At 29.5% G+C, this 19,444-nt stretch overlaps 1 protein-coding gene across 1 annotated transcript; it reads left to right on the top strand.

The window, feature by feature from the left end:
* The first annotated feature begins 13,624 nt into the window (after positions 1–13,624).
* On the top strand, positions 13,625–17,555 carry LOC107871176 (pyrrolidone-carboxylate peptidase). The gene is made up of 5 exons (XM_016718011.2): positions 13,625–13,781; positions 14,594–14,881; positions 16,014–16,118; positions 16,213–16,260; positions 17,043–17,555. Exons 2-5 carry the CDS (start codon positions 14,615–14,617, stop codon positions 17,280–17,282), a joined length of 660 nt encoding a protein of 219 aa, XP_016573497.1. The 5' UTR covers positions 13,625–13,781; positions 14,594–14,614; the 3' UTR covers positions 17,283–17,555.
* The last annotated feature ends 1,889 nt before the right edge of the window (positions 17,556–19,444 follow it).

Consider the following 19,444-nt stretch of genomic DNA (forward strand, 5'->3'; position numbering starts at 1 on the left):
CACAAGAAACAAGCAATTCATCCTCATAGTCATCAAACATATGTGGGGTGTCATATAAAGGATCACAACCACAATCAATTTTCAAGGAACAATCACTCATTGGGTTTCTTAAGAATTCAAGCAAGTCCAAATTATCATAACCCAATTGATCATTCTTTTCCAAGACCTCACATTTCTTTTCTTTAAGAGTACTCTCATCTTCCAAGATGAGATTTCCATCTTTAGGAGGAATGTTTTCACACCATAGTGGGTTGGCATATAGGCTATAGCTTTCAAGACAAGCTATACCTTTAATTTCATTCTCGCCACTAGATTCATTAGGAGTGAACTCATCATCTTCAAACAAGATATTATCCTTAGAGAGAGAAGGATCTATCCACGAAAAGGATATAAAACATGCAAATCCATTTTCCAAAAGATCATTATCAAGTATCAAAGATGTTTCAAGCACATGATTATCCTTATGAGCAAAACTGAAAGTAGAAGATTCACTAAAGGTCGTGCTAAAGGGGTCACTCCTATTTATTTGATCAACATTTTCAATATCATCACGCACTTGAGATCCATTAAACACATCACACACATTCTCAAGTGGTGGACAAATTTTGCACATAAGTTGATCAACACAATTCCCACAAGATGATGAACTATCATTCAACACATTGGCTTCAACACTAGGTGGACATAAATTGATCTTACAAGAAGAGTCAATTCGATCATCAATAGGATCAACTAGTGTATCCACATTCACAACATGTACATCATCATCAAAGGGCAAAGAATCAATAGATGATGTATTATCATTCAACATAATAACTCTTACAAGAAGAGTCAATTCAGTCATCAATAGAATTAACTAGTGTATCCACACTTACAGCAAGTACATCATCAACAAGAGGCAAAGAATCAATAGACTTACAAATAAGTGAGCTACTACTCACACTTAATGGGCTACTAGCCACACAATTATCATTCACATGCACAAAAGCATAAGAGTTAGCTATTTTACCTTGAAGTTCTTGAGTAGATTCTTCTTTGCCGTGGTGTGAAGGTTTCCCACATGTTTTGGCAACAACTTTTTCTTGGCCTTGTGCTCTTTCGCTTGCCATGTTAGTACCTACACAAATGTCCTTAGAAATAGAAGGACAAACATAGTTAACATGATTTGGTGGCAACCCCCTCACTTCACTCCACTCCACACAACCTTTCCTTTTTCTACTCTTGAATTACTACCTTACACACCCTTATTCCTCTCAATCTTTTGTCTCTCATAATCATTCGGCTTGGAGTAAGTGATCACATCTCCTTGCGGTTTGGGAAGAATTGAGGTAAAGAGATAATTTCCCTCCACTATAACCTTAGGCCAATTTAGCATATTTGGAACTCTATGTTATGCAAACCAACCGACACCCAAGCATACATAACCTGGTGTTAAGGGAAAGATATCGCACCACACCTCCTCATAGTATTCAAATTGGGTGAAGAGAATCCTCACTCTCTCGGTAACCTTATACCCCTCCAAGGAATATGGAACAAGTAAAGGTTTTAAAACAATCCCAAATAGTCAATCATGGGAAACATGATGTAGTTATTATGGCGCCAATCATCTAGCACAAGGAGACAGTCCAGTACCCCATAAATGCTTACCTTTCCGGAGTGAACACTTCTCCTAGGATCAACATTGTAAAGTTTAGGACAACCTATAGGCACATGAGTACCCCTCGTCCTTGGAGATGTATTCTCTCTTCTTCTTATGGGTCAACCTACACTATAGCTAGTATATCCATTCACACCACTTAGACCTTGATAAGATGTACTACAAGGTGAAGAATATGAATCTTCATGCTCCACACGTGCACTCTCACCATGGATCTCATAAGCTTTGCGAAGGAAAGGATAATACCTTACACCAATTCTATGTTCGGAGTGGGAAGTGTAAGACTCCTCACATGCACCAACTTCATTATAAGAACCATCACAAGGCCCTACATCATCTCCATATTTACCATAAGTACTAGAAACTTCATTCACCTCATTTTCTCTCTCAAAACCATAACTCTCAGTTCTGCCCATGTCTTGATCATGGCTATATTCATAGCCCCCATAATCTACAACATCATCGTAGCTATGAAATCACTCCCTACAATCATAGTTTCTCATGTTGTAGTCACAATAGTCCGAGGCTACCAAGATATATTTCCCGTATATCACCTTGTACCTACAAAATGAACAAACAAGATTAGGAGTAAAAGCTCCTCACCAACACTCGTATACACTCACCTTTGTGATTTTCACAATTTGAGCGGCGAATATTGAAGGTTGCTTATACTTCGATAGTTAATAAGGTATCAATCACTACTTAGCGGCCGGAATAAATTCATGTTTGATGGACTCAAGATACAAAATAAAATCTACTTATAAACTTGAAACAAAGAAATTCAACAAATCAAAATGAGAAAAGCACACAAAGAACGAAAATACGAAGAAAACAGACTCAAACAACTAATTCACAACTAAGTAGGTGATTACTAGTTGTTAATTAGTTCTAGAATCAAGAAATGAAACTAAAGAAACAAAGAAAAGAAACTTAGAACCTAAATTTGAGCTTCAAGGTATTTTGGAAGTTGATGATGTGGCACTTTGATGACGTGGCAGCCTTGGTCAAAATTGGCCAACGATTTGGAGTTGACTTGTTTCCAATTTAAAATTTGACAATTTTCTTCTTGATAGTATGGTAATTGATTTTGGTGAAGAAAACACAAAGAATGGACCCTTTTTCAAGCTCAAAAGAGTTTAAATTTATTGTGATCCCCCATTATACTTTCCCTTGTCCTCTTCTTTGAGAATATTCCTTTTTTGATGCTTTTGGACTCTTTCTTCCTTTGGAAGTCTTGGAATATGCTTGAAATATTCTTTGTCCAAACAAGGACCACACTTTCTTTTTTCTTCTTTTTGGATCAAACCACCACTTTTTGAATATTCTTCTTCAACAACATATGAAGAACACCAAGAACATTCAAAAATGGAACCTAACTCAAATGAACTCTAAGTTGAATGATTTTTGAATATTCAAGCACACTTTGAACTCCCAAATACCAATATCACGTTTTCAAGCCATAAATCTCACAAAAACCCTTCCAATTTCGAGATTCACCTTTCAAGTTTGCTCAACTTCAAGTTCAACAATGGTGGATGGCTCAAAACAATCCGAAAATAGCTCAAATTCAAGATCTAGACTTCTATAGTGTTAGAGAACACAAACCTAACACTAAAAACACAAGAAAAAACACAAAATCAAAAACTCAAATTTTGACCTAGGGTCAAATCAAAAACAGGAATAGTACTTTTTTGGAATTTTTTATTTTTGACACTTTTTTTGTGATTTTTCAATTTCTAGACTCTAATAGTGTTAGAGAACAAGAATCTAACACTAGAAACAACAAAAGACACAAAAATCTAGGACCTAAAATTTTGTCCTAGGGATAAAAACGGGATAATTTTTATTTTTTTTTTGCAATTTTCAGATTTGACACTTCTTTTTTTGTTGATTTTTTAGATAGCAATCCCAAGATTGATTTTATTGGAATAAAATTAAACCTTGCTCTTAATACCAAATGATAGAAGAATGACCTTAAAGAGACGAAGACTAAGAAAAACAAGATAACAAACAAATACAATAAAGTAAGATAGATGGCTTGACATACGAGATTACAAGAAAAAGGAACCAAACCGTGTATCAAACGATAAGACTCCTAAGATCCGCAATAACAACATCAAACTCTTACTATGACCGCTAAGGGAATCAACTCTGCCTTACAACCACCGTTTCTAAGCAAAGTTCAATAATAGTTTTTCCAAGCCCTACACTATTTGATTTTTCTAAGCCCTACACTACACTCTCAAAGAGAGAAGAAAAGTCTTTTAATGACTCTCAAATATCCATAATCAACTAAAGAGCAAATGACCTAATAGAAGACTATTTATAGGCTAGCTTATTACATAGCAAAATGGCCAAAATACCTTTAATGAAAGGGGTGGTCATAGAGTGTCTTTCCAATAAGTGTAATCCCCAAATACCCTTAATGAAGGTGATTTTTCAATGCTCCAAAACTAAGGGGTCATGCTTCAACACTTGTGGACTCAGGTTGGCATCAAAGGTAATCCCCCACGCAATCTTCCACACACGGGTTTACTTTATGTCATGCTCAAAACAGGTCCTCCATGCATGTTCTTGTGTCCTCGAGGTGACCAAGTCTTGAGTCTTTATGCATTGTCCTCCTATGATGTCTTCAAAAGCATAGATGGTCATTTGGCTTCTATCAAATTGACTCCTATGAATTAACACTATTATAATTATTTATATATATTTCAACTCTATATATATAATAAAGCAAAATGTTTGATGGATACCTTTGTTTATTTTTATCTATTATTTCATATTGTGATAAAAAAAAATAATTAGAATTGACTCCTATTAATGAACACTATTATAATTATTTATATATTTCACATTGTGGTAAAAAATAATTAAGTTTGACTTCTATTTAATTAGTATATAGATTATTTCATAGATATGTAAAAATTAAAAACAATCGACATAAAAATTTCGTCAATTACTCCTAATTCCACTATCATTAGGAGTAATTCCATAATTTGTATTCTAAGTATATATTTAAATCAAACTATAGGGGTAATTTCACAATCTGTATTTCAATTTCCAAATATATATTTCAATCAATCAAGTGATTTAAGAAGATCATCCATCAATTACTCCTAATTCCACTATCATTAGGAGTAATTCCACAATTTGTATTCCAAATATATATTCCAATTAAGCTATATGAGTAATTCCACAATCTGTATTCCAATTTTCAATATTTTGCAACTAAACAATATTCCTAATTCCACAATTTGTATTCCAATTTTTAAATATATATTCCAAACAATCAAGCGATTTAAGAAGATCACGCAAATGGTAGATGGATATGGTAAGTGAATTGTAGATTTCCTTACTCCCATGGATGAAAAGTAGATGGCTATGGTAAGTGAATCGTATATATATTAAATCAAACCTTTACACTGTCAATCATTACCATATATGGATATGGTAAGTGCTACTAAATTGTAATACAACTAATCATGATGCAATGATTTTATATGGAAAAGTAATATATTTTCATCATATATTCTGATCATAGTTGATTCTAACTAATTTTGTAAAAAAATCATATAATTATAAAAGAAAATGCATATTTAACATAATTATTATTAGTTAAAACAAGTGTCATCTTGAGAACTAACTATTTAAATTCTTGTAACAAAAAACTATCATTTCATAACAAAAAGCTATTTTGTTGATTATTTAAATATTAACTATTATTTCATATTGTGTTAAAAAAATAATTAAGATTCATTTCTATTAAAGGAAAACTATTAAGATTTAATATTATTTTGTTTAATGTTATTTCACATTGTGGTAAAAATCAATTAACATTCATTTCTATTAGATGAAAACTAGTATGATTGTTCAATTATTTCATATTAAGAATAGTAGTTAATTATTTCATATTTATTTTATATTGTGATAAAAAATAACTAAGTTTTATTTATTGGATGAAAAATATTAAGAGTTAAGGAACATTAATATTATAGATTTATTCAAAATTTTCATATTATGGTATATATAAATCAACTAAGTTTGACTAATATTGAATGAAAACTACAATTACGGAAAGAGAGATAATTATGTAATCAATTAAATATAAAAAATTACAGGAGATGTAGTGCACAAAAATAGAAAACTTTAAGTATTTACTTTTTAGCAATTCTATATTAATCAAAATTAAAGCATAATATTTACATTTAAACGATTTATACTTGAGTTGTAGGTTAAGAATTATAAATTGCTAATAAAATTATTAATTCGTATTAATTCCCCTTTATAGATAGACTTTTTTCAACATGTTAGGTTATTTTACTATATTATGTATAATATTACCATAAAAAAATAATTTACATGACATAAACTCTCTTTTTTTGCCATATTAATGAATTTTTTAAAAATATAAAAGCTAACGATTTATAGTAAATTTCAATCAATATCGATTATTTCCTTTTTTTAGCTAGAAATATCTTTGTTAATTCTACCTAAACAATTTATTGCTCAAAAATGGTAAATTACTTACAAATTATAATCTCAATTAATTCTCTTCCATGTAGGGACTCTTTTTCATAAGTAAACAATTTTATTCATTTAAATCACAGCCTTTTGCGTGATCAAATTATTTGATCAATTTATTTATTTTTACTTTGTTTAGATTTTTAAGTAAATGTTAATATGGAAAAGTTATTTCATATTTTAATTATCACATTAATTATATGAAATTTATTAATTGATTAACAGTCAAGCAACATATATGGTAAAATAATATTGTAATTAAAAGTCATTTCTATATAAAAATCTCTATGTAAAATACTATATATATGTGAATTCTAACTCCACAATATCAATCTATGAGATTATCTGAAGAAGAAAACATAGAAATAAAAACTCGCTCGACTAAGGAGGAGGTTTTATCCAGCTCTTGGTTTATTTCCATAGAAGAAAGAAAGGACCATTGTTGTGTACACATACGGTTCGATGGAGAATTAGTTTTGAACTTTTCGATTATTTTTCTCTAAATACTATTCACTCACATACTCACTATCATATTTTATAATGATTTAATTATTGTAATATAGTTTCTTCTGCAATTTGTAAAAAAAAAATATTGATAGTAATTGCTTGAGGATATGTCTTTTGTTTTTTAATTTATTTCTGAGTAGTTGATGATTTCTAGATTATGAACCCAACTGGTTTTATTTTCTTATTTAGTCTTGCTATTTTTTTTTTAATCTTTCAATTAATAGTTGTATTCTCTTTCCTGTATTTTTCATTACTTTAATTTTGTTTACATTTTTGAAATCTTTATTATTGGTATGATTATTCATTAAACTTAATTGATACTACTTTGTTTTTCTATATAGTTTTTGAAAGAAATTAAGATACAAAAAACTAACAGAATTACAAATTATTGAGTGCCATTTTGAGAAAAGGTGAATGTCCCTATTTGATTTCAAATGAGGTTGTGAATACGTGTGTGTGTGTATTGGTGAAATATTTATATACACATCTATATACATAATAAAGTTGTATAGTCTAGCCTAAATTTAAGCCAAGTGGCATCTTGAGAACTATCCTCTTGAATTTTTACAACAAAAAACTACCATTTTATAACAAAAAGCTATTTTATTGATTTTTTAAATATTTAATCTTATTTCTTATTTCATATTTTGGTAAAAAATAACTAATATTTATTTCTATTGGGTGAAAGCTATTATAATTTCATACTATTTCATTTAATTTTATTTCATATTGCGGTTAAAAAAAATTAATTCTGTCGGATGAAAATCATTATGATTGTTCAATTATTTCATATTAAGATTAGTAGTTAATTATGTCATATTATTCTATGTTTTAATTGATTATTTATTTATTTAATATTATCTCACATTTGATATTGTAGTAAAAATAAATGATTGTTCAATTATTTCATATTAAGATTAGTATTTAATTAGTTTATGTTTTGTCGATTATTTATTTATTTCATAACCTTCGTATGTTTAAAAAAAGTATGTAATATTTGTTGTGTAGTTACTTGACATATATGAAAAGGCATAATGAGTAACTCAATATGATAGGGTAATCAATTACAATCAAGAGACATAATTGGAAAAGAAATATTTTAATTGAGATGAGAAACTTTTAGTATTAATGGAAGGATGTTAAATTTTGAATTCAAATAAAACAAAAATATGAATTTAATTGAAAGATAGTTCAAATTAGATATTACTACTATATTGAGACTAATCCAACTAATTAAATAATCTTTGTATGAATTTCACTAATTACATTTTTGTATAATAGAAAATAGTTAATTGCCAATCTTGAGACAAATATCATCAAATGAGGAATATGATAATATAGATGTCACCAATATGGGTTGTGGTGCAGTGGATAGTGCTGCTCCACCCTTAGTCAGAGGTCGATGGTTTAACCCTGGGTATAGAGAAAATTATATTGGGAACGCTGCCACCTTAATGGGCCCTGCAACGCACGATCCGAATTAGTTGGGGCTCCAATAAGGACACCGGATGAAAAATTAAAAAAAAATATAGATGTCATCCCTCAAAATACGTAAATAATATGAATAATGACATTATATTAAAAAAAATTATGCTTTCATTACAACTGAGTAAATCAAGAAAGTATTACAAGAAAAATTTGTGAATTAATAATCAATAAGAAATCAAACAACTTATATGAAAAAAGTTTAATTGACATTCTTTAAAAAAATATTTCAACTTTAATCGCAAATAAGTTTGATCTATTTTTGTAAAACAATGAATGAATGAATATAAGAAAATCCCTAATTAGGAAATAAAATAATTGTTACCTTATTTGAGTAATTAAAAAATTATAAAGATAATTAAATAATCAATTGACTATAGTCAAATTATAATTTTATAAGAAATTTTTGAGAAATAAATTAGTAATTGAGAAAAATATTAATTGTTACCTTTTTAAAATTCTTTCCCAAATTATAAAGGTAACTAATATCAAATTAATATAATCAAACTATAAAAATATGAGAAATTTATGGGATTGAATTTCCGAAATTATAAAGGTAACTAATATCAATTGTTTCAGTTTTTGAGTCCTTTATGTAATTGTACATTAATTAAATATAATCAAGGTATAAATTTGGGACAGATTTATGGTAAGTAGCTATTTATAATATTAATAATAATTTTATTTTCATCAAATTAATTAGATTAAATTGATGTAAAAATCAGTTAATATTGAGAATTATTTTAACAGAAAATAAAAGTTACGTAATTGATATACATATATTGGTAAAAAAAAAACAATGAACATTGACAACTACTTTAGCCATAAATATATTTTGAAATTTACAACATTAAATTTATGGAACTTGAGTTATATATTATGATTATAAAATTGATTCTTATTAATTGAAGTTAATTAGTTGATTGTGTAGTCCTATTACAATTATGTCATACATTATTTATTTAATGGAAATACATATAATTAATTAATTTATTTTGTGTAATCTACTATGAACTTATTAATTAAAATGAAATACTTTTTAAATGGTAAGTTTGGACTATCAAAGAAAGGAGATTATTTTGTTGAAATTTTAAATTAATATGCATTAATCTATTTTAGTAGGATATTAGTCTTTATCAAGATCTCCACATTTAAATGGAGTAATTGTTTGGCTTTAGCATCTCTTATGTATTAAAAAAAAGTAGAGACAAAAAAAATAATGCCACAATATTTTTGGATTATTTAATCCATTTATCACGTTTTAAAATATTGTTTATATCAATTCAGTGATGTTTATATAAAAAAGTTAAATTTTAAAAAATTAAATATCTTAAGTTTTATAATTAAAATTATAATTTGTGTACTAATTTGAAAAAGTTAATTTATAATTTACATTCTATTTTTATTATATGAAAAATTTGACCTTATATGGCTATATATACTAATTCAATAACACGAAAATATTGTCACACTTTTCCTCTCCCTCTCTTTCTCTCTCTCTGTTATTGTTCTTGATCATTAGTCTTGTTGGTATTTATCAAGTTTTTCATTATAAATATGTAGAAATAAGAATTGTCAATAGTTTGCTAAATATTAATTCAAAATTTTCATAAATTTCAGGCTTTAAATATAAAGGTTTTAACTTAATAAGAATCACACATATTGATGAAATGTTATCAATATTTCAGAATGAGAGTTCAGCAGAAAATATACATATGAGAAAATTGAACAATGTAATCACAATGTAACATAGGTTTGAAACAAGAAAATCATTTGTTGAAAATGATTTGAATTATTCGTAGTGATTCTTCTTTCTCGAGAAAATCATTTGAGGTCTTGCATGATTATAATATAAAAATGATTGATTTTTTTTATTTTATTAATCATTATTCAATATCATATTTTGGTATAGTAAAAGATTCGCATACTGAAGGAGTGTTGTCACTAATTAATAATGAGATTTCAAGAAGAACAAACCTATGAGAAGGTCACTATATATTCAAATAATATAGGTATGAAACAAGAAAATTATTTGTTAAAAATGATTTTAGTTATTCATAGTGTTTTTCTTTCTTGAGAAAAACAAGTTTGTTACCTTAGTGATTTCTTTATCCAAATACAATTTTCCGTAATATAGTCTCACTAAATAATGAATTCATTAATAAAATTTTAAAAGATATAACAATTTTTTTGACGCGAATGAAAAATAAAAATTTCAAGATCTTGCTTGAGATTATTATGATTTATTCGTTTAAAATTTTTAGATATAAATTTTATCTCCCTTTTATATTTAATATTTTATGATCCTATTTTGACTTAAATGTGAATGTTATAAATGGTATAACTAGAACGATAATATTTTTCTTTATACTTGGTCTCCTTTCAATATTCGTATATAGGTAAATATTTTTAACAAATTCAAATTGATTTTATCTACTTTTTTTTTTTCTATTTTGAAGTAATTTTTTATATGAATTATTTGTTATCAACTATTCAAGAAACTATAATTTGTTGGAGATTTTGACTTACATTTCTTTAGTTTATGTTGGCTTATCTATTGGTCAATGAAATATTTTTTTTATGCTTTACTATTTGATAAATTTGTAAATCTAAATTATTTTTTTAATCTATCTTTGTTTAATGATTACTTTTACTTAAATATTATTCGCACATTGTGCAGGTACTAATACTAGTTACTATTATAATAATGCTAGACAACATGGATGATATTATGGGAGAAGTAGATTATTAAAATGATAATTTTACCCAAATAAAAATAGACTATCCATTTCTTTTTCAAAATGAAATTATCAAAACAAGTTTATGAGTTATACGAGTGTTTGTTCCTATTTGATATGGATCCTATTAGCAGAGTACTCAGATAGATATCAAATTTTAAGTTTGTGAATACGTGCGGATGCGTTTTAACGAATTTGTATTAAGAATTTTTCAAATATATAATATAAATATTTACGGCAGATGTAGTAACTAAAATGAGTTATAGGTTAATACAAATTAAGAATTCATAAACCAACTTAGCTAAGACTAGAATTCTAGAGATACTTGCTAATTATGATGAGTCTCAACCTCAAGGGATTGACTTAAATTAGTAGCCAAACCTCATCTTGTATTATGTATAACGTTTCTATTTGCAGTATAGTTGTTGGTAGACTAGACGTTTCATATTAAATGACATGCATCTATGACCACAACATGAGAAGAACAATTTTCCAATGTCATATAACCCTTTATTTAAGGATTACATCCCATCAAAAAAGGAAAGTTAATCACAGCACGCCTTCTAGAAGAGATGTTGTGACAAATATCATGTGCGTATGCGTATCTTCTTAAAAAGATATTGTGACAAATATCATATTTGTAATCACGTATTCTAGATGTACATAAGGACGAAAAAAACTAGCATTCATTTTATCAGAATTTCAAATCATGAAAAGTTAAATTTATTTAGACATATAATGTTAAATTTTATGCCATTACTTTTTAGTGTTAAATTTTCAAAAACAATTTTACCACGTGAAGAGGTTCATGTCATTAATTAAAATAAACAACATTAATTTCAAAATATGAGACCCATTAAAAAGAACCGACCCATTTAGCATGATCCTACCCACACCCATTTAATATCAACCTATTTGTCGATCAAATAGCCTAAGAGTGAATACTACTTCAAAAAAAGGTAAGAGTTTCTTGGCAGGTTCCAGCTAAAAAACACAGCGTGCATTATTTTGCCTGTACTCCCTTTCAAACTAATTCTCCATGAATACTGCAAAACTTCTTCAAGCATTCTTCTCAGATACTAGAGAACTCCCAACTACATCAGTTTTTTATTTTTTCATCTGGTGTCCAGTACCCGTATTGGAGCCCGACTAATCTGGATTCGTGCTGGGTAGGCCCCATTCGGGGTAGCGCTCCCAACAAAGTTTTCTCCATGCCCAGAGTCGAACTTTGATTAAGGGTGAAACATTTCCATCCGATGCAACACAACCCATGTTGGTAACGACATCAGTTCTTTATACATGAACTAAGAAAGATACAACATTCAAATATAGACTATTAACAAAGGCTCATTTCACTTCAAAATAGTCCTGTACTTTCTCAGAAGTATACTATACGTGAGAATATTTGTGTAGTTTCGAACAATGAAAATAACTTATCAAGATGATATAGTCGACTAAAGAATCATCTGATCTCAGTTATCCATTGATTCAGTTCATTGAAGTAGTATTCACTCTAGGCAAATGAGGGGATATTAAATGGAGAAAAATGAGTCAAAAGACCCCTCAAGTTTCCAATTAAGAAAAGGGGATAAGTGGATTCCACAAATTTGTTAAAAAAAAAAATTAAAACTAAGTCTTTTTGAACAGTTAGGATAATTATTGGATAACTATATTAGTTGTTTGAACAACTTTGCGCTGTTGTTAAACAACTTGCGCAGTTATTCAACAACTTTGGTAGTTGTTGAACAACTTCGCAAAATTGTCGAACAACTGGAACAAGTTGTTGGGACGAAAAAACTTAAAAATAAAAAATAAAAAAAATTGTCCCTCCCTCCTAATTTAAAAAACTTATAGGACTCCCATGGACAATTTGAGAGTCCTTTTTAATCCAAAGTCCCAGTGTAGGTTGGGTCATGTTAAATGAGTCGATTTTTTCTTTTTTATTGGTCTCTTATTTTGAAATTAATATTAATTTATTTTAATTAGTGACATAGATTAAAAGTTACGTGGATGAACTGATTTTGCAATGATGATGATATAAATAAATTAAACTTTTAAGTGATGACATAAATAAGTCATTTATATTAGTTTAACGACATATTTGAGCGCTAGTTAATATCCTATTATGCCAAGTAACAAAAAAAAAGGTGTAAAAGAATACCGGTCGGCGGTCAATGAACAAGTTTTATATTAAAGCTACGGGTGTACATCGGTTCGGTTCGATTCGATTTTATATATTATTGATTCGATTTATCGATTTTCGGTTTTTAAATATGCTAAACCAATAATCAAATCAATAAGATATTTTTTATCGGTTTTCGATTTATCAATTTTTAGTCTTTAACGGTTCGATTTTCGATTTAACCGATAAGAAAATACTCATAAAATAGAAATATCAGTAACTAACATGAAAAAAAAATCGAATGTTAGTTGCAACAAAAAATCCTACATAATGTGTTTTAATTTACAAGAATCTTCAAGTTTGAATTAAATGTTATTAGGAGAAATTAAGAGTTTATATATTTAAAATAATAGGTTTGTTAATTGATAGAAATTAAGGAAAATTTAAGAGAAATATATAATAAGTCATTCATATATATATATATATATTTTTATTGGGTTATTGATTTACCCAATAGAAAAAAATCAAATCAAATCAATAACTCAATAATTTTTTTCTTTATAAAATCATTAATAAACCGTTAACCAAATAACCAATAACAATAACAATAAATTAACAGTAACATTTTCCAATTTATCGGTCTATTTGTTTTTGCACCCCTAATTAAAGCAGCTGCCTATACATGGTGAAAGCTAGTTGTCAATAGCTCAATTGCCAATCTTTTTGGCTCTCTCTTTCTCTCAGCTATCAGGTAAGAAAATTATGTTTCGAATTCAAAGTTTTCGTCTTTTTTTAGTCTTTTTGATTTGTAGAGTTCTTCGTCCATGTGATCTCTGATTATTTTCAACTGAGGTTTTTTTTTTCTGGTTTATAGTGATGAATTTGGGGTTCTTGGGATATGAAATCATTCATATTTAGAAGAAATGGAACTATTCTATCCTGGGTTCTTGTTTGGTACTGAATCAAAGTTTTGAACTTTAATTATTGTCAACAATGGCGGAATCAGAATTTTCACTATATGGGATGTAAAATATAAAGAAGTATAACATAGGAAGAAGCCAAAGGGCTTGCTATCTGTATATATACATTAAAAAATAATTTTGACAGTGTATATATAGTGTAATTTTTATGAGCCGCCCTTGGTTCTCAACATCGTTTCAGAAAGGTCTAGTTCTGTTCCGTTAGTGCAAAATTTCTACTTTTGTATCAGTTTGAGACATAAAGATTATTGATTTGGTTCATACTGTTGTGTATGAGTGGTATTGGAATGCGGTGGAAAGGTTCATATTGTCATAATTGGATACTATCGCTGGTAACGGTAAAGAATGGATCTTAATTCAACCCCACCCAAAAGCTAGCTCATGAGGGGAACACTGTCAAACTCCACATAAGGAGACCAATTTACCCATCCCTTTTTCAATCTGGGGCTCTTAACAGTGACTATGATGGGAATTTATGCTGAATATTTTTGCAATGAAATCTTTTAGGTTCTTGGTTCATAGCTTCTGTTTGCTGCAGGTGTTTAGAAAGTGAATCTCTTTTTGATGCTTTGAAATTTTGCAGTTTCATCTGATTAGGGAATACATGGGGTCCGAAGGGCCTTCACCTGTGACTGTACACGTGACTGGATTCGGGAAATTTCATGGAGTTTCTGATAATCCAACAGAAACCATTGTAGGTAATCTTACAGATTATATGAAGAAAAGGGGTATGCCCAAAGGTCTAATCCTTGGGAGTTGCAGCATCCTTGATTCTGCAGGCCAGGGAGCTATAGTTCCCTTGTACCAGACTCTGCAAGCTGCTTTAAGAGGTGGTGACTCGGAGTCATCTAATTCCAGGAGAGTTATTTGGGTCAGTTGCTCACTTGACTTCTTTTAACATTTCATGCTCAAATTTGTTTTGTTGTCCAAGTGAGGAAATAATAAGTTTTTATTTATCTAGTTAGAAAACGATCACATGGCCGGTAATTCTGTTGGACCTTAATATGACATAAAGGTGGAAATTTTCCTTTCCTGAATCTGACAGGACCATTTTGTGTCATGACAACGTATGTGTTTCTTTTCTCCTGTTTGGAAACGTATGACCTTTAATTTGGATGCGGTTTGTTATACCTTTGGAAATATTATACTTCCTACTTTTGTCGTTTTCGATATGGAAGTTTTGGACCATAATTCATACAAAATTGATCATCTTTGAATGCTGCATGGTACTGCTTTTGTATATGTGGAAGGATTTGCTGACAAAATGGTCATTAAATTATTTTTTCTTAATCCTGAAAACCACTATACTACCATTTTTCAGAAATTTGACGCATGCTATGATGTGTAGGCGGCGCTCGATACATAATTTGGGCTATTGGGCTTATCTGAGATGAAATCCAGATCCTGTTCTGGACTCAATCCTGAAAAAAAGTGTACTTAAATATAATGCTAGAAGAACTGAAAAATTTACCATAACAAAATGGGTTTGTTTCATTAACTTAGGATAGTTATTAAACCAGTTATAAAGTTGGGGTTGTGTTCAGGTGTTAAGAGAAAAATAGGGAGGGATAAAAGTAGCAGATTGGTAAAAAAGAGGAGGGATAAAGCTAAACATAGATAAGAGCTGCCCATTTGTCTATAACCAAATGACTAATTCTTTCTTCATGCTTTTATCTTTCATACTTGTGAGGGAAAGTGTTGTCCTTTTTTCATTAAAATTGCCGAGTGTCACACATTTGTGTATATAGATTACGACTAAACCTCTTAATTGTGCCGAGATCTAGAATACAGTGCACATAACATGGTTGCTTGGAGTATCAGTCCATGATGATATGAGGAGGGAATGGGATTTATGGTGTTCAAGTAGCCAGAGAATATCATGGTTATGCTCCAGAGCCTACGTTGCAAGTTCTCTGCCGCAGTCAAATTATGTGTTGAGAATTTGATGCCCAATGTTTGTACATATACCAAGATAAATCTACTTATTGGTAAATTGTATCCAGGTACACTTTGGAGTTAAGAGTGATGCCACAATGTTTGCCATAGAGAATCAGGCTGTCAATGAAGCTACTTTCTGTTGTCCAGATGAGATGGGATGGCAGCCTCAGGTCAGTTTTAAAGATCTTTCAGTTTTCATTGGTCCTGTTTCAGATTGTTCCAGTTCATCTACTGAACTCGAGATTTTTATCCTGTTACTTGCAGAAACTCCCTATTGTTCCTGCAGATGGGGCAATTTCGCGAAAAAGAGAGGTATTATGATTTCTTGCATCCATCTCTTATGATTTCTCTAGAATGTTTATCAGAATTAATGCTTATCTTGTTTCCCAACTTTGAAAGTCAACTATATATGGCTGGTACAGATATGACAGCGTTATGCGTCAGTTCATACTTAAAATGCATTTTATACTCAACTTTAGTAAGTTAAAGTTGAAGTGAGTTTGCTTTAACCTTCACTGGATTTTGTACTCCATTTTTTTGAGTCAGCACTTTGTCTTGATTTCCAAAAGGGGAGCAGGAGGGCAAGGCCAGAGAAATTTATTCGTTTACTTCCTTTGGATGAAGTATTTACGATGAACTTCCACTTGTTTAAGAAGTAAAAGTGATGTACTTCCTCGTTTTCCTGTAGTTCTGAAGGGGTACCAACGCTTCTGTTTTTGCTTCCAACTAAGGAAATGACCCTTATGAATCATGATCCAAACGATTTGTTAGTTCAGGAGGTAAAAGTGCTTGGGTATAACTAATTGTAGAAAGGTAAATTTATGTCTGGGGCCTCCTATGTTGGAAATAGACACAGAGCATTGAGCTGAGGGAATAGCTCGTAAAGGGAAAGTCTCAAGCTTTTTGGAAGCTGATTGTTGGTCCACCATCCATACTTTTACTAGCATCTAATTTTTCTGCAGATTGCACTGATTTCTGGAAGTAGCTCCCTCCTGTAGCTTTTTGATTGAGGAACAATATATTTTTGTTCGTCTTTGCACCTATTGGTGTCTTTACTACTTACGTCTCTTATACTGTGTTCACCCTTTGTCTAGACTTCTCTTCCCGTGGAGGAAATGACCAAGGTATTGGCGGAGATGGGATATGAAGTAATGACCTCTCATGATGCAGACCGATTTGTATGCAATTATGTATACTACCACTCCTTGCGTTTTGCAGAGCAGAATGACCTCAGATCGCTGTTTGTACACGTGCCCCTCTTCCTAACTATAGACGAGGAGACACAAATGCAGTTTGCTGCTTCTCTGCTGGAGCTACTCGCCTCTTTATACTAGTCTTCCCTCCATATCTGTGTCCGTAAGTGTATTTGCCTTGTTACTTATGCTGTGTATGCAGAAGAAAGTTGATTTGGATATAAATGTCATAGATCTTGCTAGTAGAAATAGTTGGGTAGATATCAGGTTTTACGTTTGTAAAATAATATATGCTAGTGACTAGGCACTAAAGAAATCGATAGCTTTGGTTTAGATTCTGTATGGTTGTATTAAAAATTTATCAAACATGTATACATATTTTACTACAAATATAGTTATTACTAGAACAAGCTATATGTTCGTGTCAAAACAAGAATTCATAAACGTCATGTAGAATTCTAGAACTACTTGCCAATATAGATAAGTCTCAACCTCAAGGGATTAGCTTTTAATAGTTAACCAAACGTCATCTTGTATTACTATGATTTATGTATATAAGGTTTCTATTCTCACTATAGTTGTTTGTAGACTATACGTTTCTTATGAAGGCTTGACTTTCATTTTAAATGATAATGAGACTGTGACCGATGTCATAAGTTTATTTAAAGATATAATTATATCATCACTACAAAAAGGGAAAATGAAATCAATATAAGCACCCCTTCAAGAAGAGATGTTGTGACAAATATCATTGTAAGGGTTTGAGATTGAAAATTTTAACATCCTTCTAGAGTTTTAAAAGATTGAAATCCTTCATTTTGGTAGGATTAGAATTTGAAATCAAAATCTCAAATTCAAATTGAAATTTTGTTCAGATATTTAAACAAGCACTAATGTCAAATCAAAACTTCAATTGAGCTCCAAATTACCTGGTCAAACATAGGTAAATTGCTGTAGCTTTATTTATTTAGCAGTTTACTCGCGCGTGCACCTCACTTTATTAAGTTCAAGCGTTGCACTAATTAAGATACTATTTGTTTCTGTAATAAAGGAATATAGTAATTAAATGCAACATCTTTTGGAGATTTAATTAATTAAACCTAACCTTTACAAAAAAAAGGCATTCATTGATAGAAACATCAAAATAATATAATTAAATCTTATATTTACACAAAAAAATTCTCAAAGCAGTCTGACACTCATCTAGCACCTGTGAACTATAACCAAATAATACGATAATAGAGATATCAAAATAATACAACTAAATTTAACCTTTACACACAAAAATTCTCAAAACAGAGATATAAATACAATACAATTAAACTTAACCTTTATCTGAAAAAAATCCTCAAAGCCGACCGACATGCATCTACACATGTAAACTCATCTACCACCTATAAGTTTATCTACGACGTGTAAACTATAAATATATCTTGATTAATAATTAAACATGCCTATTATACTATAAATATATAGTCATTGGATTAAAATTCTACTTTCAGTTCTTTTAATTTTTTTTTTGGATAATTATATGATCATTAGAATTCAATTCAGTTAGTACTTTTCTAAAAACTAGATTGTTAATTTAACTAAATCTCCTAATATCTCATGTGGATAAAAGAAAAAAAATGAAATTCGTATACAATTAGAGCGGCTAAGCAATTTCTTATGATGAAATATAATTCAAAGAATTTGATCAAAATTGTAAATAAGTTAATTTTAAATTATTTATTGTATATAAGTCATTATAAAAAAATCACAAAAAACATTGTCTAACAAAAATACATGATAATTTATTTTTATAACATAAAAAACTTACTAAAATTTTAGAAAACTTACTTCAAATCACAAGAAAATTTGTCTCTTTAATCATAAATACTATTAAAATTTCACTAAAAACTTCTCAATTAGCAATTGTCTATCACGAAGACATGATAATTTATTATTATAAATTTCAAGAACATACTATTTAAAATTTTAAAAATTTACCTCAAATCACAAGCAAATTTATTTCTTTAATCATAGATATCATCAAGATTGTAAATATCAAAAACAAAAATTTTAGAAAACATACCTTAAATCACAATCAAATTTATGAACAACGATAATAAAGGAAAAAACTATTTAAGAACTATATTGTGGACGTATTATTGTAGAAAGGAAGAATTCTCAATTGAGATAATACATCGAAACACTCCTAAACTTATAGCCAAAACTTACTTTAGACCCTAAACTAATCGGGCAATTATTTATCTCCCTTAACTTTCAAGTGAATTTTTTTCCACCCTAAAAAAATTATACCA

Source organism: Capsicum annuum, chromosome 8 (genome assembly GCF_002878395.1).
Source record: "Capsicum annuum cultivar UCD-10X-F1 chromosome 8, UCD10Xv1.1, whole genome shotgun sequence".
NCBI lineage: Eukaryota > Viridiplantae > Streptophyta > Magnoliopsida > Solanales > Solanaceae > Capsicum > Capsicum annuum.

Excerpts from the sequence above, each read along its gene's own strand:
- LOC107871176 (XM_016718011.2), top strand. The coding sequence starts at position 14,615 with ATGGGGTCCGAAGGGCCTTCACCTGTGACTGTACACGTGACTGGATTC. Across the intron at positions 14,882-16,013 it reads ATTCCAGGAGAGTTATTTGG|GTACACTTTGGAGTTAAGAG; the intron begins GTCAGTTGCTCA and ends AATTGTATCCAG. Across the intron at positions 16,261-17,042 it reads CAATTTCGCGAAAAAGAGAG|ACTTCTCTTCCCGTGGAGGA; the intron begins GTATTATGATTT and ends CCCTTTGTCTAG.